General features: G+C 48.3%; 1 protein-coding gene across 1 annotated transcript in view; it reads right to left on the bottom strand.

Moving 5' to 3' along the window:
- The window catches only part of pdzd8 (PDZ domain containing 8), a 239,125-nt gene that overhangs the window by 132,517 nt on the left and 86,525 nt on the right, over positions 1-20,083 (bottom strand). Inside the window, exon 2 of the mRNA XM_038821436.1 lies at positions 15,367-15,489. Coding sequence (XP_038677364.1) covers positions 15,367-15,489 — 123 coding nt within the window. The remainder of the gene's footprint in view (positions 1-15,366; positions 15,490-20,083) is intronic.

Below are 20,083 nucleotides of genomic sequence, written 5' to 3'. Positions count from 1 at the left end.
CCCCATAGCCTTGAATGTTGTTTCAAGTACTCATCCAAAAAATCCTTTTATTAGTATTTTCAAAATTATATACATTGCCGTTCGTTTCCATTTACTGTACAATACAGAAAAGTTTGTCCTTCTCGTCCCTTGAATCTTTCTATGTACAGTCTGACGCTATCCGACTCGGCATGGAGCCCCACCCCCCCAACCCGGCCACGCCCCACCCGCTCACTCCCCTTGTGCCTTCCCTGGTGTAGCCACCTGGGTTGGCCACTTCCTGAGTTTAAAATGGAGATTCGCTAAGGACGCAGGGAAAAATGGACAGGCTCAGAAAAGCAAGCAGAATGCAAAGTGTCCCGTATATTCGAGTAGCAGAAAGCAGACAGCACTGAAACGGACTACCATCTGCATATTAATGAGCGCTCCCTGGGAACAATAGCAACAGTTAAAGATAATCGAGGTAAAGCCAGACTCCTCGGCGCCAGCAGGAGCCAACACAAAAGAAGCCAACGGACACTTAGGAACCGCCCAGCGATCAGGGAACAGCCCCAGTATTGGGGAAATCAAACCAATCGATTGGAACATAGTCCAATCAATTGGAGCCAGGTACGGGGTCCGCCCAAAAAGGCGCGAAGCCCCTGGGGACTATAAAATAGAGTCCCCAAGTTCAATTCGGTCTTCTTGGCAGCTCTCAAAGAACTCTTGACCGTGACTCTCAACTCGGAGAGACTTGCCTAGCAGCTGCACCAACAAGTAAGTGTCCAGTCAACGCACGCTACGAGATAGGCGCTCCTGACCCTTAGCCCATACCACCTGCAAGCTTGCATCTCAGGATCGAACAAGAGGCCATTGTTTCCTGACCCAGTGGGTTCCTTTTCCAAAGCTAAGTATCGGCCTTAGTGGTAGAAATAGTCTAGTTCTGTAGTATTCTATGCATGAATAGTGATTGACTGTGTACATAACAAATGTGTTTCGATTTGAACCTTACTAACTGGTGCATTGAGTTATTGATCAGCACTTGAACTTGAACCTCGTGGTGGTATCAAAGATACCTGGCGACTCTAGAGCAAGGTGATTAAACAGAGCAAACTAAGTGTAAAGCACACTCACCACAAATTAGCAACACTGGTCAGTCCGAGGTTAGGGTGTTCCCCCTTTCTTTTCTTCCCCCGTTGGCTTTGGCCGTGTCTCTCCTGTGACTTTGGGGGGGGGGGGGGCAGTGCCCCCACCCTCACACTTTGCCTCTTTTGTGCCTCTCCTTTCCTTCCTCCCCAGGTTGCTCCTTTCTCTCCCCCCCCCCCCCCCTCCCCACCCCCCAGGTTGCGCGTTTGTGCGATTCTTTCTTGTTTTAATTTATTTTTCGTCTCTTCTTTTTTAACTTTCCAGTTTCATTGTTGCTGGCCTCAAACCGATTCGATCTTTTGGAATTTCCCAACCTGAAGAAGATTAAATATGCCATCCGAGGGTCGGAGGAAGACTTCCTGAATGCATGGAGGCAGTTTGTTGGCCTGATCCAGATCGAAGTACTTTTTAAGGATTGTGAGGCTTCTTGTCTAAACCACCCTCCCAGGTAGTGGATTCCAGATTCCTACCATCCTCTGGATGAAATTCGTTTTCCTCAAATCCCCTCTAAACCTGCATTTCACCTTAAAATTATGCCCCCTTGTGATTGATCCTTCAACTAAGGGGAACAACTGCTTTCTATCAGGAACGATTGCGACGGTTGAGGCTTTTTCTTTCGAAAGAGAAGAATTTGAGATTACAAGATGGAGGTCTTTTAAATTATGAATGGCTTGGACAAGGCAGATGTGGAGAGAATGTTTCCACTTGTGACAGAATTAAAAATTAGGGACCATAAACAAAAACAGTTACCTGTAAATCCAATGGGGTAAAAGAAAAATGTCTTTACCGAGAAAGTGGTTTGAATGCGGAATGCTATCACGAGAGGTGGTTGAGGCAAATAGCTTAGATATTTTTGAAAGGAAAGAAAAGGCTTTATTGCTCAATCACCGTATTTGTGTTTTCTGGTGTCCTCTTGTGGCCATTTAGCGTATATCAGAAGAAAACTTTACGATCTATAAATTCCCTCTAGTGGATGAATTGCACACAAGAATGATAAACTTACATGAAGTAGAAGAATATAAATGTATCTCAGGACAAATCAAAAAGTTTTGTATATAATGAGCCACCTGATATGTTGCATAGGTGAGTGGATCAACCATTTGATGCACAGGTAACTCCCACAATTGAGATAATTGGCTTGTTTATTTTTGAGTGGTCTTTGTTGAAAAATAAATGAATACTAGAACCCCTGAACAATTTTCTGCTGTGTCTTACATAGTGCCATGGGATCTTTAACATATCTTTAACATTCAATGGGTCAGGCAAACAAGATTTTAGTTTAACACTGCATCAAGGGGACAGTATTCTACACAGTTCCCTCAGTACGGAACTGGAAATATGAGCACACATTTTGTACTCGTCCTGGAGTGAGGCTGGAGCCAATGGCTTTCTCTCCCAGGGGCAAGAATGCTGCCTTACAAATTAATATTCTATACATAAGCATCATCATTTATTCTATATGTTCAACACCCAAGAAAAAAATGCATAGTAACTTGCGACTTTAAAGTTGATCTGATTCAACTAAAATGGATCACTGCGGTGCTCTGGTCATGTGCACATGTGATGGTAGCACACTGGTTAGCACTGTCCCATTGTCTATGTGAATCTACATATTCTCCCCGTGCCTGCGTGGGTTTCCTCTGGGTGCTCCGGTTTCCTCTCACAAGTCCTGAAAGATGTGCTGTTAGGTGAATTGGATATTCTGAATTCTCCCTCTGTGTACCCGAACAGGCGGCCAAGTGTGGCAACTCGGGGATTTTCACAGTAACTTCATTGTAGTGTTAATGTAAGCCTACTTGTGACACTAATAAAGATTATATTATTATTACCTGACTTTAAGGTTAGAACCACATAATATCTACAGTGCAGGGAGTCATTCGGCCCATCGTGTCTGCACCTACCCTGTGAAAGAGCACCCTAACTCGGCCCACTCCCCCAACCTACCCCATAACCCCAGCGAACCTGAACATCTTTAGATGCTATGGGGCAATTTAGCATGAACAAAGCACCTAACCTGCACATCTTGGGCCGTGGGAGGAAATCAACACAGAAATGCGGAGAGTGTGCAAACTGCACAGTCACCCGAGGGTGAAATTGAACCCAGGTCCCTGGTGCTGTGAGGCAGCAGTGCTAACTGTAAATGGAGCAAATGAGATATTATTTACTGACTGTTCTACTCATTTTGAACAGAGTCCATCATTTGCGTCATTCCAGGTGGCTTTGTCACCCTCGTGGTCAGTTGCAGAGACAGATGCAATCGTGAGTCTTTCACATCTGTCACTGTTCAGAGAACAGAGACTGGGACATCATAATTGCAGCTTGCGTAACCAGTCAAACCACAGTTCTAGTTAGGGGACAGAAGCACTGATGTAAATAATATTATTCAAATGTTATTCTTGGCAGGCAGTTGGCGATAGAATCAGACAGCTAGTGACTCCATTACAAATAATGACACTTTGAATACATTAATAAACCATTCCTGTTTTCGCAGCTTTCAGGTCTCTCAAAATCCAGAGATGATAAAATCTATCCATCTCATTCAACACAAAATGAAATTGGGGAATTGGAAATCATATTAGGGTTGCAGTGCCCAGCTAATGAATGAACTATTTCAAAGGTAAATCCTCCTGATTCAACCCCAAGAGTACATGATATTCGCAAACAGAGCTATTTCATTCTTGCCTCACCCACTTCGACTGGAGTGGAGGTCTCCCCTGCTGCCATCTCTGTCAGATGCACCATCTGGCAGCAGTTGGGAGAGAAACTAGAAGCTGATTCACGTTTAGTATCAGGGGAAATACATGGGAAGTCTCAAAAGGGAATATGCCGGGTCTATAAAACACACAAAAATCAGCATTCTCATTTCCACGATAAATTGTGGAGCATTAACAAACCCAAATTAAAACATAAATTAAAGCAGTTCAGGATTTCAGATCAGAAACTGCAAATATTGTGAACCAGATGGAAGATATTATTGTTTGGGTGAAATCAGTGTACATTTTGCTTTAAAAAGGGAGGTGGCATAACTTTAAGACAAAAGAACTCACTTCCCCCGGAGGATAAATATTTAATTAGTACGGTGCGTCTGCTGATGTTAGGATAAAGGCACATGCACAAGTAAAATCACTTTGCTGTTAAAGTGTTGAGTGATAAATATCCTTTGAATAATGAGATTTTAAAGTCTTAATTTACTTGCTGACATTCTAATTTTTAGGCAACTTTTAACCATAGTTAAATCATGATGTGAGGAACAGTACCTTTTACAATTAAGTGCGAGCAGAAATAAAAAAACTGAAACAACAATCTCTTTTCACCACATTATAGTTTTCCACTCCGTAACATCTGTTTCATTATCAGGATCCGAGGTAAAGTGCACCAATGGAGCCAACTTTATGTCATCATTTTCAAAGTATTCAAATTTGAGTTTGGTGTCCTAGGTCTGCGCAGTGTACAATTCAGCCTGAATCACCTGGATTCACAAATAATTATGAAATGAAAATCGCGTATTGTCACGAGTAGGCTTCAATGAAGTTACTGTGAAAAGCCCCTAGTCGCCACATTCCGGCGCCTGTTCGGGGAGGCTGGTACGGGAATCAAACCGTGCTGCTGGCCTGCTTGGTCTGCTTTAAAAGCCAGCGATTTAGCTGAGTGAGCTAAACCAGCTTTGACTGTTCCTTGATAGGCAACTGGGTGTGGCTTTTCCTCATGTTTACATTGATTTTGTGAATTAACCTGGACAGTGTGCTGGAGGGTTTGCTCACCAACTATAAAATCTGCTATCCAAGACTGGACTTCCAGCTCATCTTTTATGCATAAAAAAACTACAAGATCTTTAACCAAAATGAAGGCTGCGAAACAAGAGAATAACTGCGAGTTTCTCAAGGATAATTAGGGATGGGCTTGCCAGTAATGCCCACATCCCAAGAACAAATATTTATTTTGAAACTTTTTAATGTTTTACACTGGGTGTTATGCTACATAACCCAGTCCTCGGAAAATTCTGTAATTCATTATACAATTGATTTGTTCTCGTTATTCACTTAAAACCAGCATCATCAAATCAATTAGAGTGGCTGGATTTTCTCGCTGTTCATGCTGGCCCGATTTCACGGTCACATCGACGGCACAACCCCACCCTGGGTTTCACAGTGATATGGAGTGGGTTCAATGGGAAACACTGTTGACATCGACAGGACCAGAAGATCCTGCTGCCAGTCATTGGTGTGCCGCACTCCGCCGCTACAAAACCCCACCCACTGTCTACCTGCCAGAGATGGAGTGGCATAGTACAAACTTCACCCTGTATAGTCTTGCTCATATCAGCAGGAAAGACAACATCCAGATTTTGGTATCTTGTATTATACTGAAAGCTTTATTTTTTTCAATCTTAACTCAGGTGGTTTTGCAGTTAAGTAAAGACAAAATAATTGGGGAGGAGGCGAGACACATAAGTAGGAGAGAAGTAGAGAAAGGCAATGGGGCAGACAAACAGCACGAGGGAGAGGGTCACGAAATGAGGTGTCCACGAGGGAAGGGGGCCGCGAGGGAAGGGGGGTGAGGTACGGGGAGCAAGGGAGGGGGCGCGAAGGAGTAGGCGTGAAGAAGGGGGTCAAGGGAGTGCTGGCGAGGGGCGCGAGTGAGGAGGTGGGAGGGCACATGGCCAGAGAGCTCGAGAGGAAGGGGAACAAGAGGGCTAGAGAAGGGGAGGGAAGGGTGCAAGGGGAGTGGGGGGGGGGGGAAAACGAGGAGAGAGAGGGAGAGAAAGAGCGATGGGGTGGAGGACGCAAGGGAGGAGGGTGAGAGAGAGGGGAGGGCGCGAGAGAAAGAGGGCAGGTGGGGGCAGCAGCGGCCAGGCGGGGGCAGCAGCGGCCAGGCGGGGGCAGCAGCGGGCAGGCGGGGGCAGCAGCGGGCAGGCGGGGGCAGCAGCGGGCAGACGGGGGCAGCAGCGGGCAGGCGGGGGCAGCAGCGGGCAGGCGGGGGCAGCAGCGGGCAGGCAGGGCGGCGGCAGGCAGGTGGCGGCGGCAGCAGCGGCGGGCAGGCTGCAGGAAGGCAAGGCGGCGGCAGCAGGGGTAGGCAGGCGGGGCGGCGGCGGGCAGGAGTGGGCAGGTGGGGGCAGCAGCGGGCAGGTGGGGGCAGCAGCGGGCAGGTGGGGGCAGCAGCGGGCAGGTGGGGGCAGCAGCGGGCAGGTGGGGGCAGCAGCGGGCAGGTGGGGGCAGCAGCGGGCAGGTGGGGGCAGCAGCGGGCAGGGGGGGGCAGCAGCGGGCAGGTGGGGGCAGCAGCGGGCAGGTGGGGGCAGCAGCGGGCAGGTGGGGGCAGCAGCGGGCAGGTGGGCGCAGCAGCGGGCAGGTGGGCGCAGCAGCGGGCAGGTGGGCGCAGCAGCGGGCAGGTGGGCGCAGCAGCGGGCAGGTGGGCGCAGCAGCGGGCAGGTGGGGGCAGCAGCAGGCAGGTGGGGGCGACAGTGGTGGCAGGCAGGGCGGCGGCGGGCAGGTGGGGGCTGAGGGGGAAGGTAGCAAGAGGGGGAGGAAGAGGAGCTTAGGATTATGGAAGGGAAAGGGAGGAGCAGTGGAAGAGGAAGGAGGAAGGGGTGAATATCAGTTCAGTTTTCCCGCGCTGGAGCGGTGCCAAGGAGCTGCTGCAGGGTGGGGGTGACCCCATATCGGGAGGGGTCGGAGTCAGGGCGGGAGCTGCCGGGGTCAGCAGAAGTCAGCTGGCTCACGGGAGTACTATGGAGGGAGTGTGAATGGGCTGGTTAAGCGGGCCCGGGTGTTTTCACATCTGAAGGGGCTGAAGGCGGACGTGGCCATGCTTCAGGAGACTCACCTAAAGGTGGCGGACCAGGTTCGTCTGAGGAAGGGGTGGGTGGGGCAAGTTTTCCATTCAGGGCTCGACGCGAAGAACCGGGGGTGGCGATCCTGGTGGGGAAGAGGGTGGCATTTGAGGCGTCTGAGGTGGTGGCTGATAGTGGCGGCAGATATTTGATGGTGAGCGGTAAGCTGCAGGGGGAGAGAGTGGTGCTGGTAAATGTATATGCCCCAAATTGGGATGATGCTGGTTTCATAAGGCATATGTTGCGCCGCATTCCTGACCTAGAGGCGGGCGGGGGGCAGGGGGGGGGGGGGGGGGGGGGGGGGACACTTCTATACAGTGCTGGATCCCCCACTGGATCGTTCTAGTTCTGGGACAGGCAGGAGGCCGGCGGCGGCCACGGTGTTGAGGGGGTTTATGGGCCAGATGAGAGGGGTGGATCCCTGGAGGTTTGGGAGGCCGAGGGCTCGGGAGTACTCTTTTTTTCTCCCACGTGCACAGGGTTTATTCCCGTATTGATTTTTTTGTCCTGAGTAGGGGACTGGTCCAGAGGGTGGAGGATGCCGAATATTCAGCTATAGCGATTTCGGACCATGCTCCGCATTGGGTGGATCTGGAGATGGGGGAGGTGCGGGACCAGCGCCTGCTCTGGCGTTTGGACGTGGGGTTGTTTTTTTTTTGTTTTTTTTTATAAATTTAGTGTACCCAATCATTTTTCCGATTAAGGGGCAATTTAGTGTGGCCAATCCACCTACTCTGCACATTTTTGGGCTGTGGGGGCGAAACCCACGCAGACACAGGGAGAATGTGCAAACTCCACACGGACAGTGACCCAGAGCCGGGATCGAACCTGGGACCTCAGCGCCGTGAGGCCGCAGTGCTAACCCACTGCGCCACCATGCTGCCCTGGACGTGGGGTTGTTGGCTGATGAGGTGGTGTGTAGGAGGGTCCGGGGATGTATTGAGAGGTACCTTGAGGCCAATGATACTGGGGAGGTCCGGGTGGGGATGGTGTGGGAGGCTCTGAAGGCAGTGATTAGGGGGGAGCTGATTTCCATCCGAGCCCATAGGGAGAGGGGGGAGAGGAGGGAGAGGGAGAGACTTGTGGGGGAGCTGCTGACTATTGATAGGAGGTATGCAGAGGCCCCGGAGGAGGGATTGTTGAGGGAACGGCGTAGCCTGCAGGCCAAGTTTGATTTACTGACCACCAGAAAGGCGGAGACACAGTGGAGGAAGGCGCAGGGAGCGGTCTATGAATATGGGGAGAAGGCGAGCAGAGTGCTGGCGCATCAGCTCCGCAAGCGGGACGCGGCTAGGAAGATTGGTGGAGTGAAGGATAGGGGTGGGAATGTGGCGCGGAAGGGGGTAGAGGTTAATGGGGTCTTCAGGGACTTCTACAGGGAACTGTACTGGTCGGAGCCACCGGTGGTGGGGGGGGAATGGAGAGCTTTTTGAACAGGCTGCGATTTCCAAGGGTGCAGGAGGAGCAGGTGGAGGGACTGGGGGCGCCGATCGAGTTGGAGGAGCTGGTTAGAGGGATTGGCCACATGCAGTCGGGGAAGGCGCCGGGACTGGATGGATTCCCGGTTGAATTTTAAAAAAATATGCGGACCTGTTGGGCCCCCTGTTGGTTCGGACCTTTAACGAGACATGGGAGGGGGGAGTTTTGCCCCTGACGATGTCACGGGCGCTGATTTCCCTAATCTTGAAGTGAGATAAGGACCCCCTGCAGTGTGGATCATATAGGCCAATTTCACTGTTGAACGTGGACGCCAAGTTGCTGGCAAAGATCTCGGCCACTAGAGTAGAGGACTATGTGCCGGAGGTGATACATGAAGATCAAGACAGGATTTGTGAAGGGGAGGCAGCTGAACACTAACGTGCGAAGGCTGCTAAATATGATAATGATGCCGGCAGCAGGAGAGGCGGAGATTGTGGTGGCATTAGATGTGGAGAAGGCCTTTGATAGGGTTGAGTGGGGGTACTTGTGGGAGGTGTTAGAGAGGTTCGGGTTTGGGGAGGGGTTTATTAAATGGGTGAGGTTGCTGTACGAGGCCCCGATGGCGAGTGCAGCGACAAATGGGAGGCGGTCCGAGTACTTCAGGCTCTACCGTGGAACGCGGCAGGGGTGCCCCCTGTCCCCCTTGCTTTTTGCGTTGGCAATTGAGCCTCTGGCCATGGTGCTAAGGGAATCGGGGAGGTGGAGGGGTCTGGTGCGGGGTGGGGAGGAGCACAGAGTGTCACTTTATGCAGATGACTTGTTGCTGTATGTAGCAGACCCGGTGGAGGGGAATGCCGGAGGTGATGGAGATTCTTGCTGAGTTTGGGAGTTTCTCGGGCTACAAGTTGAACCTGGGCAAGAGCGAGCTGTTTGTTGTACAACCGGGTGATCAGGAGGAGGGGATTGGTAGGCTCCCGCTAAAAAGGACAGTGAGGAGTTTTAGGTACCTGGGGGTTCAGGTGGCTAGGAGTTGGGGGACTTTGCATAAGCTTAATTTTACTAGGTTGGTGGAGCAGATGGAGGAGGAGTTCAAAAGGTGGGACATGCTGCCGCTGTCGTTGGCGGGTAGAGTACAGTCCGTTAAAATGACGGTACTCCCGAGGTTTTTGTTTTTTTTCCACTGCCTCCCCATCCTTATTCCGAGGGCCTTTTTTAGGAGGGTGAACAGCAGCATCACGGGATTTGTTTGGGCGCATGGGACTCCGAGGGTGAGGAGGGTTTTATTGGAGTGGGGCAGGGATGGAGGGGGGCTGGCGCTGCCCAACCTCTCTGGGTACTATTGGGCGGCTAATGTCTCGATGGAACGCAAGTGGGTAATGGATGGGGAGGGGGCAGCATGGAAAAGGATGGAGATGGCGTCCTGCGGAGGCACGAGCCTGAAGGCACTGGTAACGGTGCCGTTGCCGCTCCCTCAAACGAGGTACACCACGAGCCCGGTGGTGGCGGCTACCCTCAATATTTGGGGGCAGTGGAGGCGAAAATTTGCATCAGTGCATTGCGGTCACTGCATCCATACTTGTAGTGTCCCCCACCCTTCCACCTCCTCTAACCTAAGGGGGTGATGTCCCCCACCCTTCCACCTCCTCTAACCTAAGGGGGTGATGTCCCCCACCATTCCACCTCCTCTAACCTAAGGGGGTGATGTCCCCCACCCTTCCACCTCCTCTAACCTAAGGGGGCGATGTCCCCCACCCTTCCACCTCCTCTAACCTAAGGGGGTGATGTCCCTCACCATTCCACCTCCTCTAACCTAAGGGGGTGATGTCCCCCACCCTTCCACCTCCTCTAACCTAAGGGGGCGATGTCCCCCACCCTTCCACCTCCTCTAACCTAAGGGGGCGATGTCCCCCACCCTTCCACCTCCTCTAACCTAAGGGGGTGAGTGACTATCAGGTAAGCTCTTTCTTTCTTTTCTTTTATCTATAAGTTATAGCTTCAGATTTTCGGCAGGAGCAGTGGCCAGGGGTCTGTCGGGAAGGTAAGTTTACCACTTTAAAAACTTACCTTGAAGAGTGACATCACAGCAAAGCAGTGACCTGATTGGCTGGTAAGGAAAGTGCTCCAATTAGCAGTAGCTGGGAGAAATTTAACTCTGTGTGTTCGTAAGTATTTGATTGCTAAGTAAAATCCTTATTCCTTTCACTTATTCATTATTTGATATTATATTTGTAATCAGTTAAGGTAAATTTTCTCCCCCTCACCTTGAAATTGTGACCCCTTGTAATTGACACCCCCACTCTTGGAAAAAGCTTATTGCTATCCATCCTGTCCATCAATTTTCCCCAGGACTCTTCCATTGACTGTATAGTCTGCTCTTGAATTAGATCTTCCAAAATGCATCACCTCGCATTTGCCTGGATTGAACTCCATCTGCCATTTCTCTGCCCAACTCTCCAATCTATCTATATTTTGCTGTATTCTCTGACAGTCCTCCTCGCTATCTGCAACTCCACCAATCTTAGTATCATCTGCAAACTTGCTAATCAGACCATTTATACCTTCGTCCAGGTCATTTATGTATATCCCAAACAACAGTGGTCCGAGCACGGATCCCTGTGGAACACCACTAGTCACCTTTCTCCATTTTGAGACACTCCCTTCCACCACTACCCTCTGTCTCCTGTTGCCCAGCCAGTTCTTTATCCATCTAGCTAGTACACCCTGAACCCCATACGACTTCACTTTTTCCATCAACCTGCCATGGGAAACTTTATCAAATGCCTTACTGAAGTCCATGTATATGACATCTACAGCCCTTCCCTCATCAATTAACTTTGTCACTTCCTCAAAGAATTCTATTAGGTTTGTAAGGCATGACCTTCCCTGCACAAAACATGCTGCCTATCACTGATAAGTCTATTTTCTTCCAAATGTGAATAGATCCTATCCCTCAGTATCTTCTCCAACAGTTTTCCTACCACTGACGTCAAGCTCACAGGTCTATAATTCCCTGGATTATCCCTGCTACCCTTCTTAAACAAAGGGACAACATTAGCAATTCTCCAGTCCTCCGGGACCTCACCCGTGCTCAAGGATGCTGCAAAGATATCTGTTAAGGCCCCAGCTATTTCATCCGTCACTTCCCTCAGTAACCTGGGATAGATCCCATCCGGACCTGGGGACTTGTCCACCTTAATGCCTTTTAGAATACCCAAAACCTCCTCCTTCCTTATGCCGACTTGACCTAGAGTACTTAAACATCCGTCCCTAGCCTCAACATCCATCATGTCCCTCTCCTTGGTGAATACCGATGCAAAGTACTCATTAAGAATCTCACCCATTTCCTCTGAGTCCACGCATAAATTCCGTCTTTTGTCTTTGAGTGGGCCAATCTTTTCTCTAGTTACCCTCTTGCTCCTTATGTACGAATAAAAGGCTTTGGGAGTTTCCTTAACCCTGTTAGCCAGATATTTCATGACCCCTTTTAGCCCTCTTTATTGCGCGTTTGAAATTTGTCCTACTTTCCCGATATTCCTCCAAAGCTTCATCAGTTTTGAGTCGCCTAGATCTTATGGATGCTTCCTTTTTCATCTTAGCTAGTCTCACAACTCCACCCGTCATCCATGGTTCCCTAATCTTGCCATTTCTATCCCTCATTTTCACAGGGACATGTCTGTCCTCCACTCTAATCAACCTTTCCTTGAAAGACTCCCACATTTCAAATGTGGATTTATCGTTAAACAGCTGCTCCCAATCCACATTCCCTAGCTCCTGCCGAATTTTGTTATACTTGGCCTTTCCCCAATTTAGCATTCTTCCTTTAGGACCACTCTCGTCTTTGTCCATGAGTATTCTAAAACTTATGGAATTGTGATCGCTATTCCCAAAGTAATCACCGACTGAAACTTCAACCACCTGGCTGGGATCATTCCCCAATACCAGGTCCAGTATGGCCCCTTCCCGAGTTGGACTATTTACACACTGCTCGAAAAAACTCTCCTGGATTCTCCTTACAAATTCTGCTCCATCTACGCCTCCAACACTACACGAGTCCCATTCAATGTTGGGGAACTTAAAATCTCCCATCCCGACCACCCTATTTTTCCTACATTTTTCTATAATCTGTTGGGAGGCCTGTAGTAAAGTCCCAACAATGTAACTTCACCCTTCCTATTTCTTAGCTCTACCCATATTGCCTCAGTGCTCAAATTTTCCATAGTGCCCTATTTCATCACAGCTGTGATATCATCTCTGACCAGTAATGCAACTCCTCCACCCCTTTTACCTCCCTCTCTATCCCTCCTGAAGCATCTATACCCTGGGATATTTAGTTGCCAGTCTTGCCCTTCCCTCAACCAAGTCTCAGTAATACCAATAGCATCATATTCCCAGGTACTAATCCAAGCCCGAACTTCGTCTGCCTTACCAGCTACACTTCTCGCATTAAAACAAATGCACCTCAGACCACCTGTCCCTTTGTGTTCATCATCTCTTCCCTGTCTACTCTTTCCCTTAGTCACATTGAGTTTATTATCTAGTACCTTACTTGCTTTAGTTGCTGCCTCTTTACTGACCTCTAACTTCCTAATCTGGTTCCCAACCTCTTGCGACATTAATTTAAAACAACCCCAACAGTATTAGCAAAAGCACCCCCTAGGACATTGGTTCCAGTCCTGCCCAGGTGTAGACCATTTAATTTGTAACGGTCCCACCGCCCCCAGAACCGGTTCCAATGTCCCAAAAATCTGATCCCCTCCCTCCTGCACCATCTCTCAAGCCACTTATTCATTCTGACTATTCTTGAATTTCTACTCTGACTGTCTTGTGGCACTGGTAGCAATCCTGAGATTACTACCTTTGAGGTCCTACTTTTGAAACTTATCTCCTAACTCCCTAAATTCTGATACCGTTTTTTTACCTATATCGTTGGTGCCTAAGAAATAGGAAGGGTGCAGTTACATTGGTGCCTATATGCACCACGACAACTGGCTGTTCATCCTCGGGATGGGAGATAACAGGGTGCTGTTATCCGTGACAGGAGCTGCAGCTGGACGCACTTCCCGCACATGAAGGAGTCGGGGGATCGGCCGCGTCCCTGAACTCTCACATTGAGCACGAGGAGCATACCACTGGTCTGGGATCTCTTGCCATTTTTACACTTTACCTTCATGCCTTCTTGACCACTCTATAAACCTGCGTTGCCACCTTCAGGGTACAATGGACCTGAACTCCCAGATCTCTCTGTACATCAATTTTCCCCAAGACCCTTCCATTGACCATATAGTCCGCTCTTGAATTTGATCTTCCAAAATGCATCAACTCGCATTTGCCTGGATTGCACTCCATCTGCCATTTCTCTGCCCAACTCTCCCAGCTGGCTGAAAGGGTGGTGCGAACTTTTAAAAGGGGCCTGAAGAAACAGACCTGGGGGGGGGGGGGGGGGGGGGTCCTTGGACACATGGCGGGCTAGATTTCTATTTTGCTATCGCACCACACCAAATGCCATGGCCGCATGGCATCGGCACAGCTTGTAATGGACCGACGGCTTATGACCTGCCTCTGCCTGACGTTGTTCAATATTGGCGGGAAAGTGTGGCTGAATATGGAACAGCAGGGGCGCAAGCCCAGATGGGCGAGCACAGACAGGCAGTTCAGACCAGGTTTTCTTTGGGGGGGGGGGGAGAGAAGAGAAGAGAGAGAGAAGAGAGAGAGTGATGTTATACTCCTCACTCCGATATGCTTTCCCGTAAGCCTCGTGGAACACAAGGGCCAGGGGCCCACCAGCAGGATAATTGATGATGGACATCAAAGCCGGCCTAGGCAGAGAAGTCCCAGCCGCCACCTGGCTTGTGGCCTGTAAATAGTTTACTTTAACAATAAATTGTTTTTGTTATGTACTTGTCCTGGACTCCATTGTGACCACTAATTTACTAATATCATGAAACCATTAAATCATTTGAGAACCAATTGGGCAATGCAATGTGAGGACTTCAAGTTCATCCTCGATGGATGAAGATGTGCTGATGACCTACATTATCCGAAGTTATCTTCTGATCTTCCTTGGGAAATGGATTAGGGTTCAGGTTAGGAGAAATGAAGCAAACAACGTGGGCAAACAGCAATGGGATGAATAACCAGATAATCTATATTTTCAGTAATGTTTAAATGTTGACAGGACTCCAGGAGAATCCCCTGCTCATCTTCAAATAATGCTATGTATTTTTAACGTCTAACCAAGAAAAGAAGGGCACGTCCAAAAGTGCAGCACTCCCTCAGTACTGCAATGAAGCGTCATCCTATATTAGGAGCGGGGAGGCTCGTAAAAAAAAATAGACTCAGGCTAATTTGGGGAGTCAGGTTCAAATCCCGCCACTGCAGATGGTGAAATTTGACTCTATTAAACTAAACGACCATGAAACCATCGTCGATTGTTCTACCAACCTATTTGGTTCACTAATGTCCTTTAGGGAAGGAAATCTGCCATCCTTACCTGGTCTGGCCTACATGTGACTCCAGGTCCACAGCAACGTGGTTGGCCCACATCTGCCCCCTCAAGGGCAATTAGGGATTGGCAATAAATGTTGGCCCAGCCATTGACACCAACGTCCCATGAATGAAATAAAGGATGATTTCTGGAATGGGACCCAAGTCTTCCTCAATCAGTCAAGTGGCTGTCATTGAACTCAGGTTCTTAGTTTAATTCACCCACACCAAGCTCCCAAACCTTGAGCTGAACAAAATTTGAAAGGAAAATGGAAACAAAAAGCTGAAGACCAGTAAATGGAATTTCAAGAATGACAAAGAAAACCAAAGAAAACTAGAGAGAAACAAAAACAAGCTGCTGAAAAATGTTGAAAAGAGCAAGGAGAGTTTAGAAAGGAAAGAAAATTTAAATGAAAAACAATTAACAGCAAAAACATGTCATGAACTTGATAATATTTCCCAATTAAAGGACAAAGTGTTGATTAACATAACAGAATACATTTTCCCTCCTATCAAAGGAAAGTCTTACATACCTGCTACATTCAACCACTGTGACTTTTAGGCGTCCTTCAATGATGCTCGAGTCTTGCATGTAAAGGTCACAGTTTGCTGTGTTTGCTGTTGGAATAACTTGGTACGGAAAGAACGGTTTGTACCTGCAAAGCAAAAGAGGGGGAAAAAAGCAGTGTTTTTCTTTTAAAAACATTTATATTTTGTTTACTATTAGATATAAAGCAGTCACCACAGTTAAGCCTTCATTAACACTCATTAATGAAACTGCATTCTTACTGCGCACAGACGAGCAATGTCATGAGTTTGAACAAGGACACCCACCGCACGATACAGGATGGGGACTATGCGCCAAGGTTGATGTAATTGCAGTTTTCCACACTTTGCTGCGCCTAACTATACATTTTTGAATAACAATTGAAATACCTAATAATTGAGTCTGGCCCATGCTGCTCATGAATTGAGAATCTTTCTCCTGACGCAACAGGCTTACGTCACTGTCTGTGCGGAGTCTGCACGTTCTCCCCGTGTCTGCATTGGTTCCCTCAGAGTCCTCCCGTTTCCTCCCACAGTCCAAAGATGTGCAGGTTAGGTGGATTGGTCATGCTAAATTGCCCTCGTGTCCAAAAAGGTTGGGTGGGGTTACTGGGTTGTGGAGATAGGGTGGAGGTGTGGGATTGGGTCAGGTGCTCTTTCCAAGGAATGGTGCAGACTCGACGGGCCGAATGGCTTCCTTCTGCACTGTAAATTCTATGATTCTATGAACAGTAACTACATAACTACCATCATAACAGCAACGTTTCTTGGTAGTATTTTTACAAATGGTCAGTATAGAGTTTATCCAGTGAGTCGCTAAATCTTACGGGTCAGGAAAGTTTCAGATTCAGTCTCCAGCAGATCACAATCAAACATCTGTAGGCGTGCTGCACTGGACCTCATGACCCTGGATTAGTCACAGGAGGGGGAGGAATTGTAGGTGTCAGTAACCCATGTTGGAAGGACACATCTGTGCTTGTTGGCATTTACGAGCAGGGCGGTGATGTCTTCCAAAATAGTATTTGAAACATATTCTTTTCAGCATAATTTAGTATTGATACTATTAAGCATACAAATATTCACATATAATACTCATATGACTGGAAAATGCAACCACATGAACCAGAATACATGCCAAACTGCACAATAAAGGGCTTTTAGTTTCACAATGACAATAAAAAGTCTTGTATTGTCCACCAACAGTCAGACCTGCATTTATTGCCACAGCATTTGTTCTGCACGGACATTACCTTCGATCCTATGTTTCACCATTGGAAGCCACTTCAGACTTTTCAGCAAATATCGTTGAATTCTAACAATATATTCATTTTATTTTATCAAGAATATTTATGGTCAGATGAACATTTAAACTAATAAAAGGTGGCACATCAATTTAATCATTCATGCCACAGTTCAATTTAAATTTAAAAAGCTACGCAAAAGTGGTAAGTGGGAGAAACGACAGGCATCCTGCGCTAACACGGTTCAATTCGTTGAGAAATGAAAATCTAAATAAAGGAATGAAGCATTGTCTTTCTTTACTCTGGATCAGCAATTCTGTACACATGCCAATGGTAATGAATATAAAGTTATTTCATATTCATAAATCTCCTGTAGCTTTGCTCGCAATAATTCAGATGATGGTAGAAAGCGCCTGTCCTTATAAAGCAAGATATCATGTCAGAGATTTAGCATGTGTCCTTCAAAGAGCAATGTTATAAAGTAAGAATGACCATGAAGCAGTGTTAAACTGATGCTTAGTGAGAACACTTGGCAGATGATGAATTTCAGGCTCCTGGTCATAAGCACCTAGATATTCCATTTGGCTAACCTCTTACTCGGAACAGTGGCTTGCACCTGTAACAAAGTCTAATATCTGATGTGTGGAAGACATACTTGAGGTACAAAGTTGGCAGGATCCGGATCCTGCCTACACGTGGGGCAAAGCTAATTGAGGCCAATTAAGGGCAATCTCCGTCTCATTTGCGAGATGGAAGATGGATCAAACAGCCTCCCGTGATCTAGCCAGCTCCCCAGTGAGGGATCGCTTGGACGATTAGAGCTGGTCCACATTAACGTGGACCAGGCATCACGGCACCTGGGTACCTCCCAGGCCATTGGAGAACCCTGGGCGGTCAGGGACAGGGCAAGGTGGCACCCTGGTACTCCTTCTGGCACCCAGAGACCTTGGCACTGCCAGACTGCCACCTTTGCACAGCCCTCTGGCACTCTCAAGGTGCCTGGGTGGCACTGCCATGGTGGCCTGAGGGAGGAAGGGGGCATGCCCATGAAATGAGGGATGAGGAAAGTGTGACTGGTGGAGGAGGGTGAAGGACGGGTATGAAGAGGCTTCCAAAAGGTGGGAGGAGAGGGTGAGGTCCTGGGGGGGGGGCGCGAGGTCAAAAAGGGGCATGGGAAGGCCTGAAAAGCAGGGGCCATCAGCGACCCCATAGCAGGGTGTCCTCACTTGGTGTGTGTGTGTGGAGGGAGGAGACGAAGTGTGGTTAGATAGCGGTGGGAAACTCGCCAACAGAGCAGTGGAGAAACTCCCAGCCAAACCTACTGAAATTACACTTAATAAACCTCTCTGTTAGATCGTCTCCAAGATCAAAAAGAAGTGATAAACAGCTGCATATGTTGCACTGCATTAATGCTTTTTACCTATTGCACTGACACAGTAATGCATCTCATGTGAAATCCTGTACATGTTCAACTGCAACATAAGGATTGGGGGGGGGGGGGGGGGGGGGCAAATATTATGAGTAGTCAAGTGTGATTACAATAAAAGGTGTGCATGTAAGCTTATATTACTAATGCACTGAGGCAGAAGCAGTCTTGACAATGCAGGGAATATTAATTGGAAACCTGAGACCCTGGGGTAATTGCTCTGGGGTCCCGGGTTAAATTCCCACCAATTGGAGATTGTGAAATTCAGTAAAAATCTGAAATTAATGGTCTAACGATGACCATGAAACCATTGCCAAGTGTCACAAAAATCCATCTTGTGCACTACTACTTTCAAGGAGGAGATTTGACATCACTGAATCATGGTGCAGACAAGGCACCGTGGCCCATCGAGCCTGCACCAACATGTGAAAACACCCGACCTGCCGATTTACCTAATCCCATTTACCAGCACTTGGCCATAGCCTCCTTTACCTATTCTGGCCTACATGTGACTTTGGATCCACAGCAACGTGATTGACTCTTAAATGCCTTCTGAAATGGCCCAACAAATCACTCAGTTCAAGGGCAATTAGTGATGGGCAATAAATGCTGGCCGATTTAGAGACGCCCACATTCCATAAAAGAAAAAAATAAATTCCCTGGAAAGGCTTGTGATGTGTGTGGAAGAAAATGGCTCGACTTTTCCCAATGCCAAACTGGCGGATATTGTGGCCCATGCACGACTGCACAACAAGCAGCCTGGCAAAAGAGACAGTATTGATGGTGGAGCGATAGAACTGGATGTGGTCAACGCATAAGTGGAAGCAGACGTGACACCCAAGGACAGCACTTCAATGAAAAAGATGGATTCCAAATGTGCCAGTTGGGGAAGAAGTTGGGCTGATGATTGTACAGCAGCTACTCTTAACCTGTTCTCTTTTCAATTCAAAAACACAGTCTCTGCAGTCTCACGTCATATCCATCTGATACTGGAGATCATTCAGTCTCTCCCCTAGGCTGCCTCCAGCATTTGAAGGTCTAGTATTTCTGCTGACCTGTACTGGATACAGTATTCAAGCTGTGGTCTGACCAGAGCGTGATACAGTTTGATCCTCCTCTAACTTATATTCTACTACTTTGGCTAATTAACAGTTGGCTAATTAATAGATGCTCTGTATTGGTTGTACAAGTTTAATGCCGTCCTTAGCTATTCAATGAGTCTTTATGATTTCGGCCTTCCTCAAAGTGAACCCTCGGAAGGCGACGGGCCCGGACGGGATCCCTGGTCGTGCACTCAGAGCCTGCGCGGACCAGCTGGCAGAGGTATTCGCGGACATCTTTAACCTGTCCCTACTCCACTCTGAGGTCCCCACCTGCTGCAGAAGACCACCATCATACCGGTACCAAAGAAGAACCAGGCAACGTGCCTCAATGACTACCGTCCGGTGGCTCTGACTTCAGTCATAATGAAGTGCTTCGAGAGGTTGATCATGAAGCGCATCACCTCCATACTCCCAGAACGCCTTGATCCACTGCAATTCGCATACCGTTGCAACCAGTCCACATCAGACGCCATTTCCCTGGCCCTACACTCATCCCTAGAGCATCTCGAAAACAAGGACTCCTACATCAGACTCCTATTTATTGACTACAGCTCCGCCTTCGACACCATAATCCCAGCCAAGCTCATATCAAAGCTCCAAAACCTAGGACTTGGCTCCCCACTCTCAACTGGATCCTCGATTTTCTGACCAACAGACCACAATGAGTAAGAATGAACAACAACACCTCCTCCACAATAGTCCTCAACACCGGGGCCCCGCAAGGCTGCGTACTTAGCCCCTACTCTTCTCCCTGTACACACACGACTGCGTGGCAAGACTTGGTTCCAACTCCATCTACAAGTTTGCCGACGATACGACCATAGTGGGCCGGATCTCGAATAACGACGAGTCAGAATACAGGAGGGATATAGAGAACCTAGTGGAGTGGTGTAGCAACAACAATCTCTCCCTCAATGCCAGTAAAACTAAAGAG

Source organism: Scyliorhinus canicula, chromosome 16, assembly GCF_902713615.1.
Source record: "Scyliorhinus canicula chromosome 16, sScyCan1.1, whole genome shotgun sequence".
In the NCBI taxonomy this organism is placed as follows: domain Eukaryota; kingdom Metazoa; phylum Chordata; class Chondrichthyes; order Carcharhiniformes; family Scyliorhinidae; genus Scyliorhinus; species Scyliorhinus canicula.
The sequence above is the reverse complement of the archived record's forward strand: the minus strand, read 5'-3'. Positions and strand labels throughout refer to the sequence as shown.